General features: G+C 44.8%; 2 protein-coding genes across 2 annotated transcripts in view; both read left to right on the forward strand.

Annotated features, from left to right (window-relative positions):
* Positions 1-6,687: 6,687 nt before the first annotated feature.
* EIF3F (eukaryotic translation initiation factor 3 subunit F) lies at positions 6,688-12,837 on the forward strand. Its single transcript, XM_043971088.1, has 8 exons — positions 6,688-7,038; positions 8,617-8,687; positions 8,955-9,034; positions 9,424-9,561; positions 10,343-10,434; positions 11,257-11,393; positions 11,554-11,667; positions 12,526-12,837. Exons 1-8 carry the CDS (start codon positions 6,717-6,719, stop codon positions 12,601-12,603), a joined length of 1,032 nt encoding a protein of 343 aa, XP_043827023.1. The 5' UTR covers positions 6,688-6,716; the 3' UTR covers positions 12,604-12,837.
* Positions 12,838-17,978: 5,141 nt separating this feature from the next.
* LOC122731980 (solute carrier family 15 member 2-like) overlaps positions 17,979-19,491 on the forward strand; it is a 49,330-nt gene continuing 47,817 nt past the window's right edge. Inside the window, exon 1 of the mRNA XM_043972207.1 lies at positions 17,979-19,249. Coding sequence (XP_043828142.1) covers positions 19,196-19,249 — 54 coding nt within the window. The 5' untranslated portion in view covers positions 17,979-19,195. The remainder of the gene's footprint in view (positions 19,250-19,491) is intronic.

Consider the following 19,491-nt stretch of genomic DNA (forward strand, 5'->3'; position numbering starts at 1 on the left):
TCTAATCTAGGTTCTAAATGAAGAAGTTTTGAATGCCATTTGGTTCCTCTAGTGTGGGAAAACTCCTGGTGCTAATTCTATTCCAGCACAGATTTACAAGGGTGGGGTGTGGGGATCCACTGATCATACAAAAGTCAACTGAAATCTTCTGGGTTGCATGGCAAGAGTAGGTTATCCCCTGGGAGTTCAAGTGTGCCTTCATAGTCCATCTCCATAAAGGAAAAGGGAATAGAATGTCCTGTGACAATCGTGGTGGGGATAAGGGTGGAGTCTCTCCCTTAGTCATTGATGGCAAGATTTTGGTCACAGTCATCTTTTTTTTTTTTTTTTTTGCAGGGCAATGAGGGTTAAGTGACTTGCCCAGGGTCACACAGCTAGTTAAGTGGCAAGTGTCTGGGGCTGGATTTGAACTCAAGTCCTCCTGAATCCAAGGCCAGTGCTTTATGTACTGCACCACCTAGCTGCCCCAGTCACAGTCCTCTTTAATAGGCTGACCCTTCAACTGGAAGATGGTCATCTACCCAAGAACCAGTATGGCTTCAGAAATGGCTGAGGAGTGGTGGATACAGTGTTTGTTCCCTAACAACTTCAGGAGAAATGCCAGGAGCAGAACTGACGTCAGTATACAGCATTTGTCAATTTGACCAAGGGCTTTGATACTGTCAGACGTGAGGGCTTGTGGAAAGCCTTGGCAAAATTTGGTTGCCCAGAGAAGTTCATCAGATTGCATGGCAGTTCCACAATGGCATGCTTGCATAGGTTCTGGATAATGAATGAAGCTCTCATCCTCTCACACAGCAGGTCTGTGTGTTTGCTCCCATGCTTTTCAGCATCATGTTTTCAGTGATGTTATTGGATGCCTTCAACAAGGATGAAAGTACCATCGAGGTCAGTTACCACACTGACAGTAAATTATTTCACTTGAAAAAAGCTATAAGCCAAGTCTAAAGTGGAGGGAGAGTTGGCATTTAACTTTTTGTTCACAAATGATTGTGTACTTGCTGGGGCAGCTAGATGGCACAGAGAAGGACCTGAGTTCAAATCCGGCCTCAGACACTTGACACTTACTAGGTGTGTGACCCTGGGCAAGTCACTTAACCCCAATTGCCTAACCAAAAGAAATAAAAAAATAAAAAATGATTGTGTACTCAATGCAACCTCTGAGTCTGAGATGCAACAAAATGGAGAAATTCTCATTTTCTTATCCTACTTTTGGCCTGACAGTTAACACTAGGAAAACAGAGGTTCTCCACCAGCCAGCATCATGCCATTCATACATTGAACAAATTTATGTTACAGCAAATGGAGAAATTTTGAATACTGTGGATAAGTTCACTTACCTTGGTAGTATACTTTTCAGAGGGGCAGCTAGATGGTGAAGTGGATAGATCACTAGTCCTGGAGTTAGGAAGACGGCTACATGAGTTCAAATCCAGCTTCAGACACTTACTAGCTATTTGACGTTGGACAAGTCACTTAACCCTGTTTGCCTCAATTTCCTCATCTCTAAAATGAAAATGGCAAACCGTGCTGGTATCTTTGCCAAGAAAATGCTGAATGGGTTCACAAAGAGTCAGACATCATTGAAAAATGACCAAACAACAACAGAAATACTTTCCAGGGATGTATTTATAGACAATGAGTTGAAACACACATTGCCAAAGCTAGTTCAGCGTATGGGAGGCTCCAAAGGAAAGTGTGGGAGAGAAAAGGTATTAGGTTGGCTACTAAACTAAAGGTCCACAGAGCTGTTGTATTGACCTCATTGTTGTATGTCTGTGAAACCTGGGAAGTTACCAGATCCATGCCAGGAAATGGAATCACTTCCTTTTGAATTGTCTTAGGAAGATTCTGAAGATCACCTCACAAGATAAGGTACTAGACACTGAAGCCCTTTCTAAAGCTGAACTGGAAAGCATTCAAACTCTGTTTCAGAGAGTACAAATCCAATGGGCTGGCCACATTATTTGAATGCCAAACATATGCTTTCCTAAAAGATTTTTTTTATGGAAAATTCGAATGAGGCAAGTGATTACGTGGAGGTCAGAAGAAGCAATACAGGGACACTCTCAAGGTCTCTCTCAAGAACGTTGGGATCCATTGTGAGATATAGGAGATACTGTCACAGGACCATTCAGCATGGCATGCCCTCATCACAGAAGGTTCTGTACTTTATGAGCAAAGCAAAATTTCAGTAGTCCAAAAGAAATGAGATGCACAAATTTAGACATCTCTCCTCCAAATGTTCATATGTACTATTTGTGCCTGACCTGTGGGAGAGTCTTCTGAACTCATATGGTCTTCTCAGCCACAGTCAGATACACTATAGTTTGACTCCAACATAATGATGTCTTTTTAGTCCTCTTTGAGCACAAAGAACAACTGACCACCAAGCCACAATGGATCTTTTCCAACAAAATTAGCCCTTGGATTACAGGCTTCTTTCTACTACCACCACCCCTACAATTCCTGCCTCTTTAAACACCTAGTACCTCAAATTCCTTCATTCTCATAACCATGGGCAGTAATGATAGTACCTCAGATAGGCCATAGGCCCCTCCTTGGGCCATATCCCAAACACAGGTGGATTTGCTCCAATATTGTAAATGCAGCTTCAAAGCAAGTGCTCTCTTAGTTCAGGTTTGATGACAGGAGAAAGTAAGGCACTTCTTAGTCACTGAACATTTAACAAAGAGGGTTTACTTTGCCCTAACACAGCAAGTATACAGTGACATTATTTTCTCTGGATATGCCCCCCCCCCCATCTCTATCTGGAAATGTATCTAGTTAGTCATAAGGGTCTTAGACCTCCACCAAGTCAGAGAGGCCTCTATTATATTCAGTTGGGACCCTTTTTGGACTGAAACAAGGATGCTGGGGGCAATCTGCTTGCATGGGGGAAGGAAACTATGTCTGGATCAAGGAAGCTTCAACATCACACTACTTATTCTCTCACACCCAACATGCTGGAATTCCAATCATAGTTCAAGTACAGAGAACACTAAGATGAATTTGCTCCTGCGTGCTGGTATGAATTTATGAGCCTGGTTTCAAGGCTTTGGCACATAGGTCATGTTGAACTAAAGGGTTTAGACCAGAGGGTCCTGAGTCACCCTTCCCACTTGGAAATATAAATCTTGATTGGATTACTTAGTGAAGGGAACAGATTCTAGGGGATGATTCACAAACATTGAACTTGTTTATGATTGAAAATACAATGACGTCCTTCTCTGTCCAGGAAAAGTCAGGTGTCTCCCTCTCAGGTCATCTGTCAAGTCTCCATCAATAAATTATTTGGCAGTGCCCTCACTTGGAACATAGGGATGTTTGTATCTCAAGTGCAAGGAATCCAGTCAGTTTGGGACTCATCTGATGTCTGTGGCCTCCAGTAGTTTATACATACATACTCCAGTTGGGCAGTGAAACTTCTTCCTTTCCTTTTTTTCTTCCCTCCTCTCCCATCCCCTTCCCTCCTTCCTTCCTCTCTCCTCCCCTTCCCTTTCCTTTCTTTTCCTTTCTATCCCTCTTTCCATATAGGGAATTATACCCTTACCTGCTCTACAGAAGCCTTACAAGATTTCTTGGGCTTTATCTCCAAAATGTCTTCTAAGGAGCACTCCTTAAACCTAAATAACTCTGGCCTTCATTGATTGGTCAACAATAGGTCCCAATAGGTCCCAACCCAGGCCTCATTTTGCCATTGTTTGGCCTTTTGATGGCTCAGAGTGGGCCTAAATAGAAATTGTATCTCTGTTGACTAGAAACCCTGAGAGTCTTCTTCCCTACTTCCTTTTATCTATCTTTTCTTTTCTTTTTTTTTTTTTGGACTAGGTAAAATAGACCTTTCTTTTCCTTCTTACTTACTTAGCCTTAATCACTGAATGGGCATTGACTTAGGCAAACTGAGACCAGTGAAAGGCCTTAGCTTAAAAGGTCAAGGTCTCCCACTGCACCCAGGGCCATTTCCAGTCGTCCTGATCTATATCTTGCCACTGGACCCAGGTGGCTCTGGAGGAAAGAGTGAGGCTGGTGACTTTTCACAGCCCTCCCTCACTTCAATCCATTTCATTGCAAGTCATGAAACCACCTCCCTAATACCATGGTCCTCTTTTGGGAATGAAGGGTAAACAACAACAACAAATATGTATGTATGTATGTATGTATGTATGTATGTATGTATGTATGTATGTATGTATGTATATATGTGCATGTACGCATATATACATGCATGTATGAGGGTAATAAGTTTGCCTATTATGCCATACACATGCACATACATGTATACACACACACACATATATATATATATGTATTATATATTTATATCTATATCCACTGCACCACCTAGCTGCCTCTATCCTAAATTGTTTGCCACATAATTTGATTGGTATTTTTTCACATAAAATACTGATGAAGTGGTTTATATAATTTTCTCATTAATGGTCTATTTTATCAGAGGGTCCATGTATTTCTTAGGTGTTTAAGAGCACACACATAGGAGAGGATTCTGAGAAGATGGCAGAGCTGGTCGGAAAACTTTTGACCCTCCAAATTTCCCCCACAAAAAAAGACAGAACATCACCTCAGGAGATCCAGCAGTGTCAGACCTTATACTGTATTATAAGCTGAGAGCATTGTGGAAGTGTAAAATGGATCATTTCAATTATTTTAAACCAACATTCTCTGATATAGATAAACACAAATAGCCAAGAATAGAAGGAATGCAGAAAATCTGGGGGAAATTTTTCATAGACAATCTCTCAGATAAGATGTTATCGGGTTGTAATTTTGCTATGGTGAAGCGAATGATGAGTTGGTTGACTTGGGAAAACATGGAAAGACTTGGACATATGAAAGAAGATGTTATTTTCCCTCAGAGAAACAAATTACAGGCAGAAATAAGTATGGTACAGTCTTACATATATGCATATGAGTGTGTATGTGTGTGTATATAAAAACAAAATGAAGTTACTTGTGTAAAGTTGACAAGCTTCTATCTACTCTCTTATTAAGGTATTAAAAGTTATTCTTGGGGCAACTAGGTGGATTCAGGAGGACCTGAGTTCAAATCTGGCCTCACACACTTGACACTTACTAGCTAAGTGACCCTGGGCAAGTCCCTTAACCCTCATTACCCCACCAAAAAAAAAAAAGTTATTCTCACTGTAACTATACTACATCATCAATGGAGGGGTACCTTAGGAAAGGAAACCTCCTTCACTTCTTTGCTTACCAAAACATGGCAATATGAAAGAGTCCAAATTACCTGCTGATTCATAATCAGCTATGGGATTCCTTTCCAAGTAAAAGTAAACTACTACTGGGGGCAGCTAGGTGGTGAAGTGTATAAAGCACCAGCCCTGGATTCAGGAGGACCTGAGTTCAAATTCAGCCTCAGACACTTGACACTTACCAGCTATATGACCTTGGGCAAGTCACTTAACCCTCATTGCCCCGTTAAAAAAAAAAAGTGAACTACTACTGATTACTCTGTTAGAGGAGGAAAAATTAGTGAGGTCGATAATTCTACAATAATTACACTAAGTTTGGACTACGAAGTCCAGCAGATTGAAAAGTTAAGAACTATGGTAGTAAATCTCATGACAGCTTTCTTATCAACCCCAGCTATTGGAGGGGGGGCAGTTATGGGGGGTAGGGGATAAAACACAAAGATTCCTTCAGCTGAGGATATCCTTGTCCTTTGCACAATTAGCAGGATGGCAGATTAGATGCCTCTTCCCTTAATTCCTAGAATTTTTACTATCACAATGCAGCATTCATTCACTCATTTATTCAATTATTTATTTACTTATTCATTCATTTATCTATTTGTTTATTTTTATTTATTTATTCGTTTATTTATCCATCCATCCATCCATCCATCTGTGGGGCAATGAGGGTTAAGTGACTTGCCCAGGGTCACACAGCTAGTGTCAAGTGTACAATGCCGTATTTTCCTTGCCTACATCTATCCTAGTCTCCTGCTCAAATTTAATCAATTGATTGTCCAATATATTTATGTATTTATATTGCTGGGGAATACCTATAGCTGATGCCTGAAGCCATTCTTTCAAATCAGTTTCTTTTAGGAACTGGAAGCTGGTCTCCTAACCGTAATTTCACTCAAACCCTAACCCTCACCCTAACTCTTCTTTGCAGATCCTCATGGTAAGGGTCAAGTGTGCCCATCTAGAAGTAGGTAATTGTTTTGACACCGATTTCTCCATTCTGTACTTTCATACTAACAATGATTTGCATACAGTAGGCGCTTAATAAGTATCTGTTCAGTCAATGTAAGCAAAAGCCTCTCTGGGAAAGCACTGAAACTTCATAACTTTTCCGGAAAATGAAAAAACGTAGGGGCCACACTGGGGCTTCAATTCGTGGTCCTTGAGCTTTGTTTGTCAAGAAAACAAATTGGCATGTTACAATTCGCTAGCTCCCGGCCCCGTATGCCCCGGAACTCTCCCGGACGAGACACAAATCCGGGCGCACAAATTCTCGACGGAATCGAGGAGAGAACCGGAAGTTCTTGTGCTCAGCGACCGGCCGAGTCAAGCGAGGTGCCTTCGTTTCCTGAGAGTGATTCGTAGCCAATAAGCGCCGAGGAGGAAGATTCGTGTCTGAGGCTAGACCAATAGCGAGGCTCCCCTGCCTTGGATCTGCCTTCCATCCTCACTTCCGCCTCTCCTTCCTTCCTTTCGCTCTTCGGCAACATGGCGGCTGTGACGGCCGCCTCGGGTTCTTCCCCAACTTCAACCCCGGCCCCGACCCCGACCCCGGCGTCTGCCCCGGATCCCGCCCCGGTCTCCGCCCCAGCTCCCGCCGCGGCCCCGCCACAGGCCCAGGGGCAGGCCCCGGCGTCGGCGCCTCCCCCGGCTGCCCCGACCCCGGCGCCGGCCCCGCTGGGGCCCGGGCTTCCCGGGCCGTTCCCTGGCGGCCGCGTGGTCCGGCTGCACCCGGTCATCCTCGCCTCCATCGTGGACAGCTACGAGCGTCGCAACGAGGGTGCGGGCCGCGTCATCGGCACCCTGCTGGGTAAGCGGGCCCGTCCTCCCCGGAGAGTCTCCCCCTGCATCCTCTCCAGCCCAGCGCTTCCTTCGTAATGGTCGGCACGTGCATAGCCCCTAGTCAGCTAACGCTGAAACTGTCGAGGGAGTGGACCCGAAGAACAGCTGTTAGCGAGCCCTGGCCCTGTGTCTAATTACCTGCCTCCACCCCCCAGGGATTCACCGTGGCAGAGACGCCCCTTTTCCTAAACGTTCGTGTCCTCACAAACCCAGGGGAGACGGCGTCCCTCCAGAGACCAAAGTTTAGATCGGTGGGTTCAAATGGGGACCTGATCCCAAGGAATTTGTCATTAGTCAGTTCAGTTCAACAGCGGGCTCAGCAGGACCGCTCCTCCGCCCCCTCCTTTCGGGCAGAGATGCCCCTCTCAGAGGGCGGGCTCCGGGCCAATTTCCCCTCTTCACTTGGGTGGCACGGTGAGATGAGGAGGTGTGGGTGAGTTGTGACGGATCACGATCTCATAACATCGCCCTCTTCCAAGCTCCACAGTCACTGTCATGAGCACCACCGTCTTTGCAGCCACCCAGAGCAGCCGCTCAGTGTCGTCTTCAACTCATCTTATCATTTTTATTTCCACATCCTTCAAGCCCACCCGCCCTTACAGAAGCTACAACAGTTTCCTAATTGGCCACTTTGCTTGGTCGTTCCCCTCTCTGATCTGTCTTCCATGTGGCTGCCAAAGTGATTTTCTTAAAACATAATTTCTTACCACATCACTGTCCTGTTAAAATAGGTTTTGTGTTTTAAAATATACACGATTATTCTTGTCTGTGTAAATAACATAAGTAAATATATACATATTGGGGAAATGTACTATAAAATGTTTTTATTGATAAGGATGCACAGTCACAGGGCAGCTAGGTGGCCCAGTGGATAGAGCACCGGCCCTGGAGTCAGGAGTACCTGAGTTCGAATCTGGCCTCAGACTTACTAGCTGTGTGACCCTGGGCAAGTCACTTAACCCTAGTTGCCTCACCAAAAAATAAAAGGATGCACAGTCAAAAAAAAATTCCAACTGTGGAGTCAAATCCAGAAAGATCAGAATGGGAATTTCACCCACCACCAGGGCATAGCTCTACACAAAATAAAGTACCTTCATTTTTGATAATATGCTTCTGTAACTGCTAGTTCTTTTCACGATGGCTGGACTTGGAGTCAGCAAGACCTGAGTTGAAATCTTGCTCAGGTACTTATTTGTGACTCTGGGCAGTTCATTAGCCTTTCTCAGCTTCAGTTTCCTTATCAACAAATTGGCATAATAATGGCCCCTTCTTAGAGCAATATGAGAATAAAATGAGATAGCCTATGCAAAGCACTTAGCAGACCTTAAAGTGCCATGTGAATGCTAACTATTCTTATTATGGCATCCTCTTACCTTCTCAAATAGACCATAAGCTCCTTAGAGCCAGGATCTTGGCTTTATAACCCTTTACCCCCCTTGGTATTTAACACAGGACTGGCACAAAGCAGGTGCTCAGTGTGATCCTCAAAGCTGTAGGTTTATTGAACGCTTGGGTTGACATATTCCTGGTTTTCTTTGTCTTGTAGGAACAATTGACAAACACTCAGTAGAAGTCACCAACTGCTTTTCAGTGCCACACAATGAGTCTGAGGATGAGGTGAGTGGGAATTTGGGCATGGTGCATAATTGGGGCTGTTCTTGTTCCACATCAGCTGGATATGGCCTGGGTGCCCTAGGAACCACCTTTACTTCCCCTGCAGCAGAACAAAGGTTAGAGCTAAGACTAGTCAGATTGGTTGCTTTTTGTCCTGAGCCTGAAATGACCATTTACGGGACAGAGAATGCTTTTTAGGCATCCCAAGTTTCATCACCCAGCGATCACTTGCTTGGGTTTTAACCAGGAATTTCATATTCTCTTCTACAGGTTGCTGTGGACATGGAATTTGCTAAGAATATGTATGAATTACACAAGAAAGTCTCTCCAAGTGAGCTTATTCTGGGCTGGTAAGTCAGGCTTCAGATTGGGGCAGGGCAGGGCAGGGCAAGATGGAAAGTCTTTCAGTACTAGTTGGTGAAATACTGGTAATAAGCATACTGCCTTTGGGACAGCTATTTTCCTCTAATGTCCCAGGCCCAGCTCTGTACTCTTCCTCTCATGGGATAAAGTTAAAATTGGGGACAATTTCCTTACAAGATCAATTACTCAACAACCATTTATTAAGTATCTACTATATGCTGTGTGCCACAGGTTGCTCATCCATAGAATGAGGGGGTTGAACTAGATAACATTTTAAGTTCCTTCCACCATTCGTTACCCACTAACATCTGGCACTCCATAGGTGCCTAATATGTGCTTGTTGAATTGTTCAGTCCTATCGTGTCCTATTTTCCAGGTATGCCACAGGCCATGACATCACAGAGCACTCGGTGCTGATTCATGAGTATTACAGCCGGGAGGCTCACAGCCCCATTCATCTCACCGTGGACACCAGCCTCCAGAATGGACGAATGAGCATCAAAGCCTATGTCAGGTGTGCTGCTGGGAAGGACCAGGAGCCAACTGGGAAAGAGTCCTGACAGTCATAGATGTGATCTTTGTGCATCAGACACACACCTGCTCTTGAACTGGCTCCTGACCTGTCATCCAGGTCTTAGAAACCCTTCCAGGCTTGCACAAACAGTTGTCTGTGTGGCCATCAGTATCTCTCCTGCTCCCCAGGCTCTGCTAAACGGCTCCTTGAATGATCGAATTAAAAAGCATTTACTGTGTCCCAAGCACTGCGCTGAATTCTGAGGATACAGACGGACAAGACTGGACAGCCTTTGCTCAGGGAGCCCCCTCTCTGGGGTGGGTGGATGGAAAGGACAGGTCATAGGACAGTTCCCAAGGTTGTAGAGGCCTCAGGGGCAGGGCAGAACATAAGGCCTGATGGTGATGAGTCCCTGCTCATCCTGATAATGTGAGCAGGCCTGTTACTTCACATTTGGCTGTCCTGGAGGTTGGTGGAGGCTCAGGGAAGAGATGGGGAAGATAGACTTCCTTGCCCTGAGCCATTCATAGCAACATAGTCTCAAAGGGAAGATGTCACAACAGGTCTGATGTGTTGAAATGTGTCCAAAAATGTTTCTTTGAGCCTTGGCAGGGAAATCTCGGCTGCTACTGCAGACGCGCTTACACCTTCAGGGTGTTCTCTGTCCTAGCTTCGGAATGACTCTGGTGCTGCTGGGGGCCCCTATGGTCCTGCTGTGGCTATGGGAGCTATTCAACTAAGTTCAGCAGCTATTGATGGTGTTGATGTCCTCTCTTCCCAGTGCTTCCATGGGCGTTCCTGGGAAGACCATGGGAGTGATGTTCACTCCCCTGACAGTGAAATATGTCTACTATGATACTGAGCGAATTGGAAGTGAGTAACCTTCCTTCTGCTGCCCCTGTAGACCCCTTGGATGTGTGGACAGAGGGTCTGTAACAGGCACAGAGGTGCTTGATCTGTTACCTGTCTGGGGAGCCCGGAGCTGGCCCAGCAGGTCCTTGAGATGGGCTTCGAGAGAGGGACAAGCAGTTGTCCTTGAATAAGACCCACAGTGGCTCTGTCTAAACCCTCCCTCAGCGGGTGGCCCCTGAGTCAAGCATCTGACTGAAAATAGCAGTGATTTCATTTCACAGATTTGCTGCTGCTTCTCCATCATTGTGTAACTGGCCTGCCCTAAAGAGAGACTTTCCCACCCCAGCCTCTACTAGGAAGCCCTTTTGTTCCCTTTTCTTCCTCTTTTTCCTCCTCCTCTTCCTCTTCTCCTTCTTCTTTTTCTTCTTCCTCCTCCTCTTCTCCTCCTCCTCCTTCTCCTCTTATTTAGACCTTCCTCATTTTATCCCATACTTAACATTCCCCATGGCTTCTGCTGTAGATCACACCAAAGGACCCAAAATACAAACCATTCAGACGCAAGCCCCAGGCTTGTCTGGTGGATGTCCTGTGGTTCCTTCGTGGTGGTGGACTCTGCAGAGCCATTCAGGCTCCTCCTCACTTGCCTTGCAGTTGCCGTCTGCCCTCCATTGCTAGTAACTGTCTTTGAGTTCTGGGCTTGGCTATGTTTTCATGGAGGCTGGAATTCTGTGCTCCCATTTTCCTGTAGAATGTTATGGGGGGGGGGAGGCTAGTTGGAAGAAGAAGGGGATCCTTTTGGTAGCCTCAGATCTAGCTCAACATTTCCTTCCCCCTGACTCATAGTTGACCTGATCATGAAGACATGTTTCAGCCCCAACCGTGTGATTGGCCTTTCAAGTGATCTGCAGCAAGTTGGTGGAGCATCAGCCCGGATACAGGATGCTTTAAGCACAGTGTTGCAGTATGCTGAGGACGTGCTGGTAAGGGGGAGAGGGGGAAAGGAGAGAAAATGAGGGGTGATGGTGAGATCTAGGGTGCTCCAAGGACATGCTGGTCAGAGAATAACATCGTGGGAAGGGGGGTGGGGCAGGCCATCTGAGTTAACTCCTGTTATAATCAAATCTCATTTTGGGTATTCAGTCTGGAAAGGTGTCTGCTGACAACACCGTGGGCCGCTTCCTGATGGGCCTGGTTAACCAAGTTCCCAAAATTGCCCCTGAGGACTTCGAGGCCATGCTGAACAGCAACATCAATGTAAGAACTACCCCTGAATCTTGTGGCCTACCTGTTCTTAGTCACCTTGGTGGAAATGTTTATAACGGGGCAAAGAGGTGACTGCTTAAAGAAGGGCAATGAGAGTAGTCTCTGCCGTCCTTACTCTGACCTGAAGCAGCCCCATAAGCCAAAATAAGACCTGGGAACAATTCTGTTCAGACCTCTAAATGCCAGTGAACTACAGTGTGATACCCTGTGCTCAGGGGCCGAACCCAAGCAGTGAAAACAAAGGGTTTGGGGAGTTTATAGGCTAGTTACCGTCTAGAAGGCTCCATTCCCTCCCTGGTTTCCCCATAGCTCGAGCCCTTTTGTTCCCTTTTCTTCCTCTTCTACCTCCTTCTTCCTCCTTGAGCAAGGGGTTGAGTGGCATTGGGTCCGACATCCAAGGCCAGCCCTTCTGGCCTTGTTAATTTGATTCGCCCCACCAAGCTGGTACTTGTTTGGGTCACATCAAAGAAGCATTATTTCCTTTTACATTCAGCCCTGCTTCTTAGGTCCTGAGGTTCCTTGGGGGTCTGTAGTTTCAGGAATGTGATTGTCCTTAAGTTCCTCCTCCCTTTCTCAGGATAAATAGGGGAACAGAACTTACTCGCTGGAAACATTCCTATTATTAACCTTACTCGCTGCCATTGAACGTTTCCAGCCCCATGAGCTGTCCCAGAAAACTTCTTTATTCAGATTATTCTTCATTTAGTCCTCTTGACTCCCTTCCCCACCCGAGTATCCTTCCTGGCTCATCTCCTCCTCATCCGTCCTCATTCACAGCACCTCACAAAGAATATGCTTGTGCCTTGTTGCTTTTTTCTGCGTTCTAATTACATTGTCTTTCTTCTCCAGGACCTGTTGATGGTGACCTACCTTGCCAATCTAACCCAGTCACAAATTGCTCTCAATGAGAAACTTGTGAGCCTGTGAGGAAACTCAAGGAGCAGCAGCTACAGCCAGCAACTTCACCTGATGTGGATTCTCTAGGGGCCCGAGACATAGGGTAGAACAGAAGAAAAAACTGTCACCTTTCAGTTGCCTGTGTCTGTAGATGAGCTGTTTATAACTCCAAATAAACCACAGACATCCCTTTTCCCCCTGGGTAAAGGATTGATTGTGACCTTTCCCTTGGGGAGGGAGGTACTAATTTGGAGACTCTTGAAATCAAGCAATGAGTATTTTTGGAGGTGTTGGGCCAGGAAGGATTTCTTGGACACTGGGAAGCTCTTCAAAATCCTGATCTCCACCAGCTGGGGAAGTCATGTCTCTTCTGCCCAGCTCCCTAGCTCCCCACCCCCACTGTCTAGCCAGCCTAACTTAGTCAATAGACTGAGTTATCTGCTTCTATTTCTCCTCAGCCTGTTCTAACATTGCCTCATTTATATCGTTTGTAAAATCAGAGATTGGGCTGGAGAATGATAGCAATCTTTTCCACTTCTGATGCTCCTCCTGCCACTTTTGTGCTGTGCCCATCCTTCAGGATGAGTGAGGAGGGTTAGACTTTGCTTTGACTTAGGTTCTTGGGGCCTTGGGCTATAAGTGTGCAGGTGAAAGGTCCCTCAGAAGTCATCTACCCAAACTTATTTTACAGATGAAGAAACTGAAACCCAGGGAGTGTAAACGACTCACCCAAGGGTGGCACAAGGAGTAAGTGTTCCTTCCTTTGTACTTGCTGCTGAAGATTTTTCCCTATTTCCCCCTTGGAGATCTTCCTGTAGACTAGGAAATCCCTGCTTTGATCAGAGGCTATCCTTTTTTTCCTTTATCTTTGTGTGTTTTAGCAACCCTTCATAATGGTATTTGTTATTTTATACAAGTGTTTTTCAGAGAAGGTATTTTTATAAAGCAAGTTCTTACCAAGCAAATCCTGTTCACCTATAACAAGCATGTATTAAGTAACTTCTTTGTGTGGAGCACAGTGGTAGGTGTTGAATGAATTAGATGGAATTCCATTCAATAAACAGTAAATTGCCACAATTTTTGAAGGTGCTATGCTAGGTGCTAGGAATACAAAAGCAAAAACAGTTAATGCCCATAAACAGTCATTTTAAAACAAAACAAGTTATGCCAAGACTGGGCTTGTGACTGTAGTACTTGGTATTCTCTAACATTTCACAAACACAGCTCAGGATTTGAGTCTTTGTAGGGTCTTATAGATTCCAGCCAGCACTACATCTCAATACATCTCAATACATGAAGTATCTTTTATGCTCAAGTGTGAGGTTGGAGGCTGCAGCAGTAGTTAAGTTCTTGCTCTTTGAGATGGTGAGAGAAGGAAAGTTCAGATGATTGTGTTCACATACTCCTTAGACATGTGTTTCATGTCCAGCTTTGTACTGGGGGAGAAAGGGGCTACCAGGAAACACCCCCTGCCTTCAAGGATGTTGCGGTCTACTTGCAAGGGTTAGAAATGTTCATGAAACCAAAAAGGGATCAGTGGGGCTTTTACTGGTGTCCAGAAGACAAAAAGCTGAGAGGTGGAATTTAATATAATAGGTACACGGAGCTAACCTTAAAGGTGATTCGAGAGCATAAAAGTGAAAATAAAGGAGTATTAAGTTGCTGGCAGAAGGAATGAGGAGAGAATTAGAAGAAAAGTCTCTCAAGATTATCTGATCTATACCACAGACTTGAGTCAATCATGAAGAAGCCCATTCGATCTCATTTACTTAAAGTGTTAACAAATACTGGCAGCATGGTCCAGTGGAAATATTTCTAATATATTTTATGTTTAATTGAAGCTATTGGCTTCCAATCATAGCTCTGCCATTTACCACATTTATAACTTTGGGCAAATCATTTCTCTTTGGGCATCAGTTTCCTCGTGTAAAATGATGTGGGACTAAATGAATGACCTCTAAAGGCCCTTCCTGCTCTAAATCTCTGATCCTGTAAATGTCTACTGTGTGTAAAGCACTATGCTAGCCCCCAAAGAAAAAATGCAAAGATCATTCCTTCCCCCAAGGATCTTAAAATCTAGTTGGGGATTCTCTTTGATCTATGAATTATAAAGTTGTATGAATTGAGAGGATGGAAAGTTAGGATTATTGCTGAGCTCTGAAATACTGGAGAATGGGAGTTTAGGAAAGATGTGGGATTGGAAGGAGATGGAGAAATATTCTGGTTTTCCAAAAGGATGGGTCTACAGTGCTGGTGAGTTTGAGGTTCATAGTTGCCCTATGATTTTAGAACATGGCTTTCTAAAGGGAATTTTTTTTTTTTAAGTGAGGCAATTGAAGTTAAGTGACTTGCCCAGGGTCACACAGCTAGTAAGTGTTAAGTGTCTGAGGCCAGATTTGAACTCAGGTACTCCTGACTCCAGGGCCAGTGCTCTATCCAGAAGGAATTTTTAAAAATATTTCTTCCAGCTCCCTTATTTTACTGATGGGAGAAACAGGCTCAGAAAGATCCGGGCGATTTGTAGAACACTAAAGGAATAATTTGTGAGCATAGCAAAGTGGGAATGTGTTCATCAAAAACAGCCCTTCAGATGGAATTGCCCATGTGAGAGATAGCTTAAACCTCATGCATCTGGGTTTAAACAAATTGACAGAGTTGTGGACAAAACAAATGTGAACTGTGGTGGTACAGGGAGCTGGTTCCAGAATTGGATGGATAGGACATGGGGCTTTCTTGGAATGTAGTTCTTTGTCATACCTGCTTTTTCTCCCTGATCTTTTGAGGATTTGGTGTTAGAGTTTAGAAGGACCTGGGTTTAAGTCATTTACTAGCTTAAACGAAGCATGTAACTCCTCTGCCTCAGCTCCTCACCTGTTACGTGCACATAAAATGTTTACCTCCTTTAAACTCATTCCAAGACCTTTATGGTCTAGGAAAACCCCTGGTTCACAATGCCTATGCCAACGTCATGTGAACCAGCCAGGCCATTAACCTAGGGATGGATTCTATGCACCTTTATCGTTTAAGCACCAGCCTAGTTTATTTGGGGAGGCTTGTTGCTAAATTGGAAATTTAATGTATAATATTGGCCTGTCTATGTCAGGATCATCGTGAAGGTTAAATGGGAAGTGTATTTAAAGCACTTTAGAACCATAAGCTATTGTTCACTTCCATCCTTTACCAGTTGTCCTAAGCAAGTGTCTAACCTACTTAGAAGGAATGAGTGCCTATTTCTGGGACTTTGGAACAGTTCCTCAGGAACTTCTCCAGACTCTTCTCAGGAGTGAAGTAGCTGTTGGAACCCTGGTGCTCTAGTGGATCTCTGGTCTCCTTGGTTCCTTCTTCCTTTCAGTGGTACAGATTTGGCCTGTCCTCCACAGAAGAGCCACCCATTGTGCTGGAGGCCTTTCCATTGGAAGGAGAATACTAGTGGAAGGCCAGCTATCTGTCACCCACCCTTCGTTCCATGAGCAGGCCACCTACATTTATTTCCCTGATGAAATCCTTCAGTCCTCACTGGGTCTACGTTTCAGCCTCATCTCATTGACCATAAATTTCTCCATTGCCCTCAGTGATTCATTTTGGGTTCTTTGATAACTGTCGTGTTCTGTGTTCTATAGCCGTACAATACAACCAGGAAGGAGTATATTGCTATTAAAACAATGGACCTTTGGAAGAAGTTTGGGGTCATGAAAGAAGCTTTACGTTTTCCTGAAGGTCATTGCGCCTTCTGGTTTATTCCATATGCAGATAGACAGACTCTTATTTATCCACCTGCTTTTCAGGCCTAATTATCAATCCGGTTCTTTCTAGGCAGGAGAGATTGTTCATTCCCTTAATTTTTCCTGTGCAGATAGTCAGTCAAGCCCAGCTCCTGAGTTGTGACAAATCTCATCAGGAGGCTCAGCGCTCTTTGAAGATTTAGTGCAGTGAGCATAGTGTCCTACACAAACAGGAGTATCTGGAGCACTTCAGCCCATCTTGGGAATTCCTCTTGGACTTGGACTTAGCTGGCTTGTCCATCAGTGGAGAGCACAGATGATGCTGAGAAGCACACACTCTAGAGCACTTGGTAACCCCTTTTTCACCCGACCTCAGGTATAGAGCTATATAAAATAGGTATACACAAGCCCCACATTCAGTTAACCCCTTGTGCTGTCATGACTCTAAGAAGTTTTGGCCAAAAGAGAGACCTAAGAGAAGGGGGATGCGAGAGAAAGGAATAATCAGTTTAATCACACTTTGAGGTATGAAAAGCACCTTCCAGTCATCTCATTTCAGCTCAGAAACTGTGACTTGCCCAGGATCCGAGTTAGAGTTTTAATCCAGCTCTTCTTATTTGGGTCTGGTACTTGAGCCTCCCAGGTGCTATGTTGCAAGCGCTCTCACCTGCCCATATGTAGATGAATGCAGATACAAATCCCTTCAGGTTGTCCCTCGGTTCTCAGACTGGCCATTTCATTGAGGCGGGTCCAACAATCTTCATGTAATGCCAGTGTCGTAATATTGCATCTACTACACTAGCATCACTTCACTTTATATTTATGAGACACTTCACATACACGGTTTTCTTGGAGCCTTGGACCAGCCCTGTTAGCTGGACACGTTTGTGTTTGAGGACACAATCCCAGAGGAGGTAAGTGGCTTGCACCCGGAGCGTAAGATACAAGATCGGAGTCCAAGTCTTGGCAATAAGTCTAGCTCACCAATCTCCCAAGCTGCTTTGGTTCAGAGTTAAAGGTAGAGAGGACAAGGGTCACAGCCAGTATGACAGACCAACTTGGTCTAGTAGGCTGTCCTTAAGGAGCCATTGTAAAAATCCATTGTAATAGATGCATAATAGATGGCCCAGGGAGGGAAAGGGTTATTTTAGAAAAGGGTGGGAGTCCCATGACCCTTCCAGTCTTATTTCAGTTATTTTCCTGTACACCATTTAGCCAAACGGACCAGCTCACTGCTTCTTACATTCTCATCTCACCCACCTTCAAGGTGCCCTTTTGTGAAGCCGCCTATTATCAAACCAGCACCAGGCACGTCTTCTCCCTCTTGAGCTTCCATGGCACTGAAGTGCTCATGGCAGGAAACCTGAATGCCATCCATCATAGGACCCACCTCCTCATGTGCTCAGGGGCTAGCTGAAGTGTCCTCCGTGGCCGAGGCATAAGAGGTCACTGAAAACTGCCAGTGACTAAATGATGTTATTCTCGAGAGCAGAGGCCACAACTACCATGGAAAAGGACTAAAGCTGGTGCCCTAGCACTTAACCCTTGAAAGGACCAGTAGCCAACCAAGATGAGGGGAGGGGGGGAGTAGCCCAAAGAGCATGTTTTTAAGCAGGGAGGATGTACTGAACCAATCCCTTATCAACCCAAAAGCATTGGCTTCCAGGCTGGGCACATAATAGCACTAAAGGGCGAGTGGGGGGTGTGGGGTGGGCGGCTTCGGACAAGGGAATGGCCACTTAGCAGATGTGTTATAATAGGGGTTCTTTAGTAGACAATTTGAGGGTGGTCTTTTACACATTCATGAACTCTCCCTGACCAGCAAAATGAGGGGTCACGTTCTAGGGCATAGTGGATGGTAGTTGTGAAATGGAGATGGACAGAAAATGTGAAGTCAATACTATAAGTTCACCATTCTTATGAAAAGTTTTCTCAGAATACATACGGGCACAGTCTAGGAAAAACAGTGCTAATAGGGGTTTTTCCTCCCTTCAAAAAACTTGAGCTACTGATATGGAAAGTGACATTTCTCTCCATTTATCATATCTCTCATTGCTGCTTGCTGCTTAGATGGTATTTCTGGCTTTCAAAAAGACACTGACTATAAATTGTGACTTTCTACACAACTCCAGGCAGCAAAAAAAGCTTTCTCGGCACAAATGCCTCTAAACACCATGGCACCGAGACAACATCACTGCTCTCAAGCTGCTTAAAGTCTACTTTGTAAACCATCAGAAAAAGGCTTACGACAGGGGATACCCAGTTCTGATGACAATGTGGCATGTCAAAGCAGATTAGATTGCCATTTGGAAAGGCTACACGGAAGAGTTATGGGTGTTTATCTGGGCCTTAAGAGATGGACAGGATTTAGAAAGAGAAATTTGGAGGCCTTTTGGTTGTGGAAACAATACGAGGAAAAGTGGAAGTGGGGGTATGCCTGTTATTGTGAGTGACTAAAGAGACTAACCTTGTGAAAGGTTTATGTCCCAAAGCAGCAGAAGTTAGGGTTCAATAGCTAGAATAGGCTATGCAGGACTTTGAAGGCTGAGGGGCTTCAGTTGAAGATGGGAGAGTGAGCTGTTAAAAGTTTCTGAACAGAGGAGAAATATGATACAGGAAGATTAATGACGGTAGTTCAGAATCAGTTGGATAGTGGAGACACTACACGTAACATCATTAACCACTATTAGGATTGTTTCTTTGAAGTCAACCCATCATCGTTACTCAGCTGAGGTATCTGAGAATAGTAAAATACAAAATTAAGGTGTCAGAACTAGAGACCAGCATGCTACCTATCTCTGAACTGGAAGATGGAAACAGTGACTCCTGTAGGGTCTCCAGGATTCCATGACCTCAAGTGGCCAGGGATCCGTTGAAAGTCGTTGGGAGTTGTAACTAAGATGGAAGTTTCAGATGCTGAGAAAAGTAAAGATGACCCGTTGTTAGATATCAGGGTATAATGGACTTCCCTCCTCAGAGTGAGGTTCCCAATCCCTTCACCATCCCCTAACTACCTCCCCAGGTCTTTGCCCCAAACCAACTTCTTCAACCATTTTTCCAGCCGCCCCCAAATCTTACCAGCTCCCCAAACCATTCTCCTGACTCACTCTAAATTTTGCAATCCTCCCCCCGCCCCAATATCCCTTTCCCAAATCACTCTCTCTGGACCAACTCTAAGCATATTTTCCATCTCTCA

The sequence above is a fragment of the Dromiciops gliroides genome, chromosome 6, assembly GCF_019393635.1.
Source record: "Dromiciops gliroides isolate mDroGli1 chromosome 6, mDroGli1.pri, whole genome shotgun sequence".
Lineage (NCBI taxonomy): Eukaryota > Metazoa > Chordata > Mammalia > Microbiotheria > Microbiotheriidae > Dromiciops > Dromiciops gliroides.

Coding starts and splice junctions, on each gene's coding strand:
- EIF3F (XM_043971088.1), top strand. CDS start 6,717: ATGGCGGCTGTGACGGCCGCCTCGGGTTCTTCCCCAACTTCAACCCCG. Junction 9,562..10,342: donor AGCATCAAAGCCTATGTCAG/GTGTGCTGCTGG, acceptor CTCTCTTCCCAG/TGCTTCCATGGGCGTTCCTG. Junction 11,394..11,553: donor AGTATGCTGAGGACGTGCTG/GTAAGGGGGAGA, acceptor TTGGGTATTCAG/TCTGGAAAGGTGTCTGCTGA.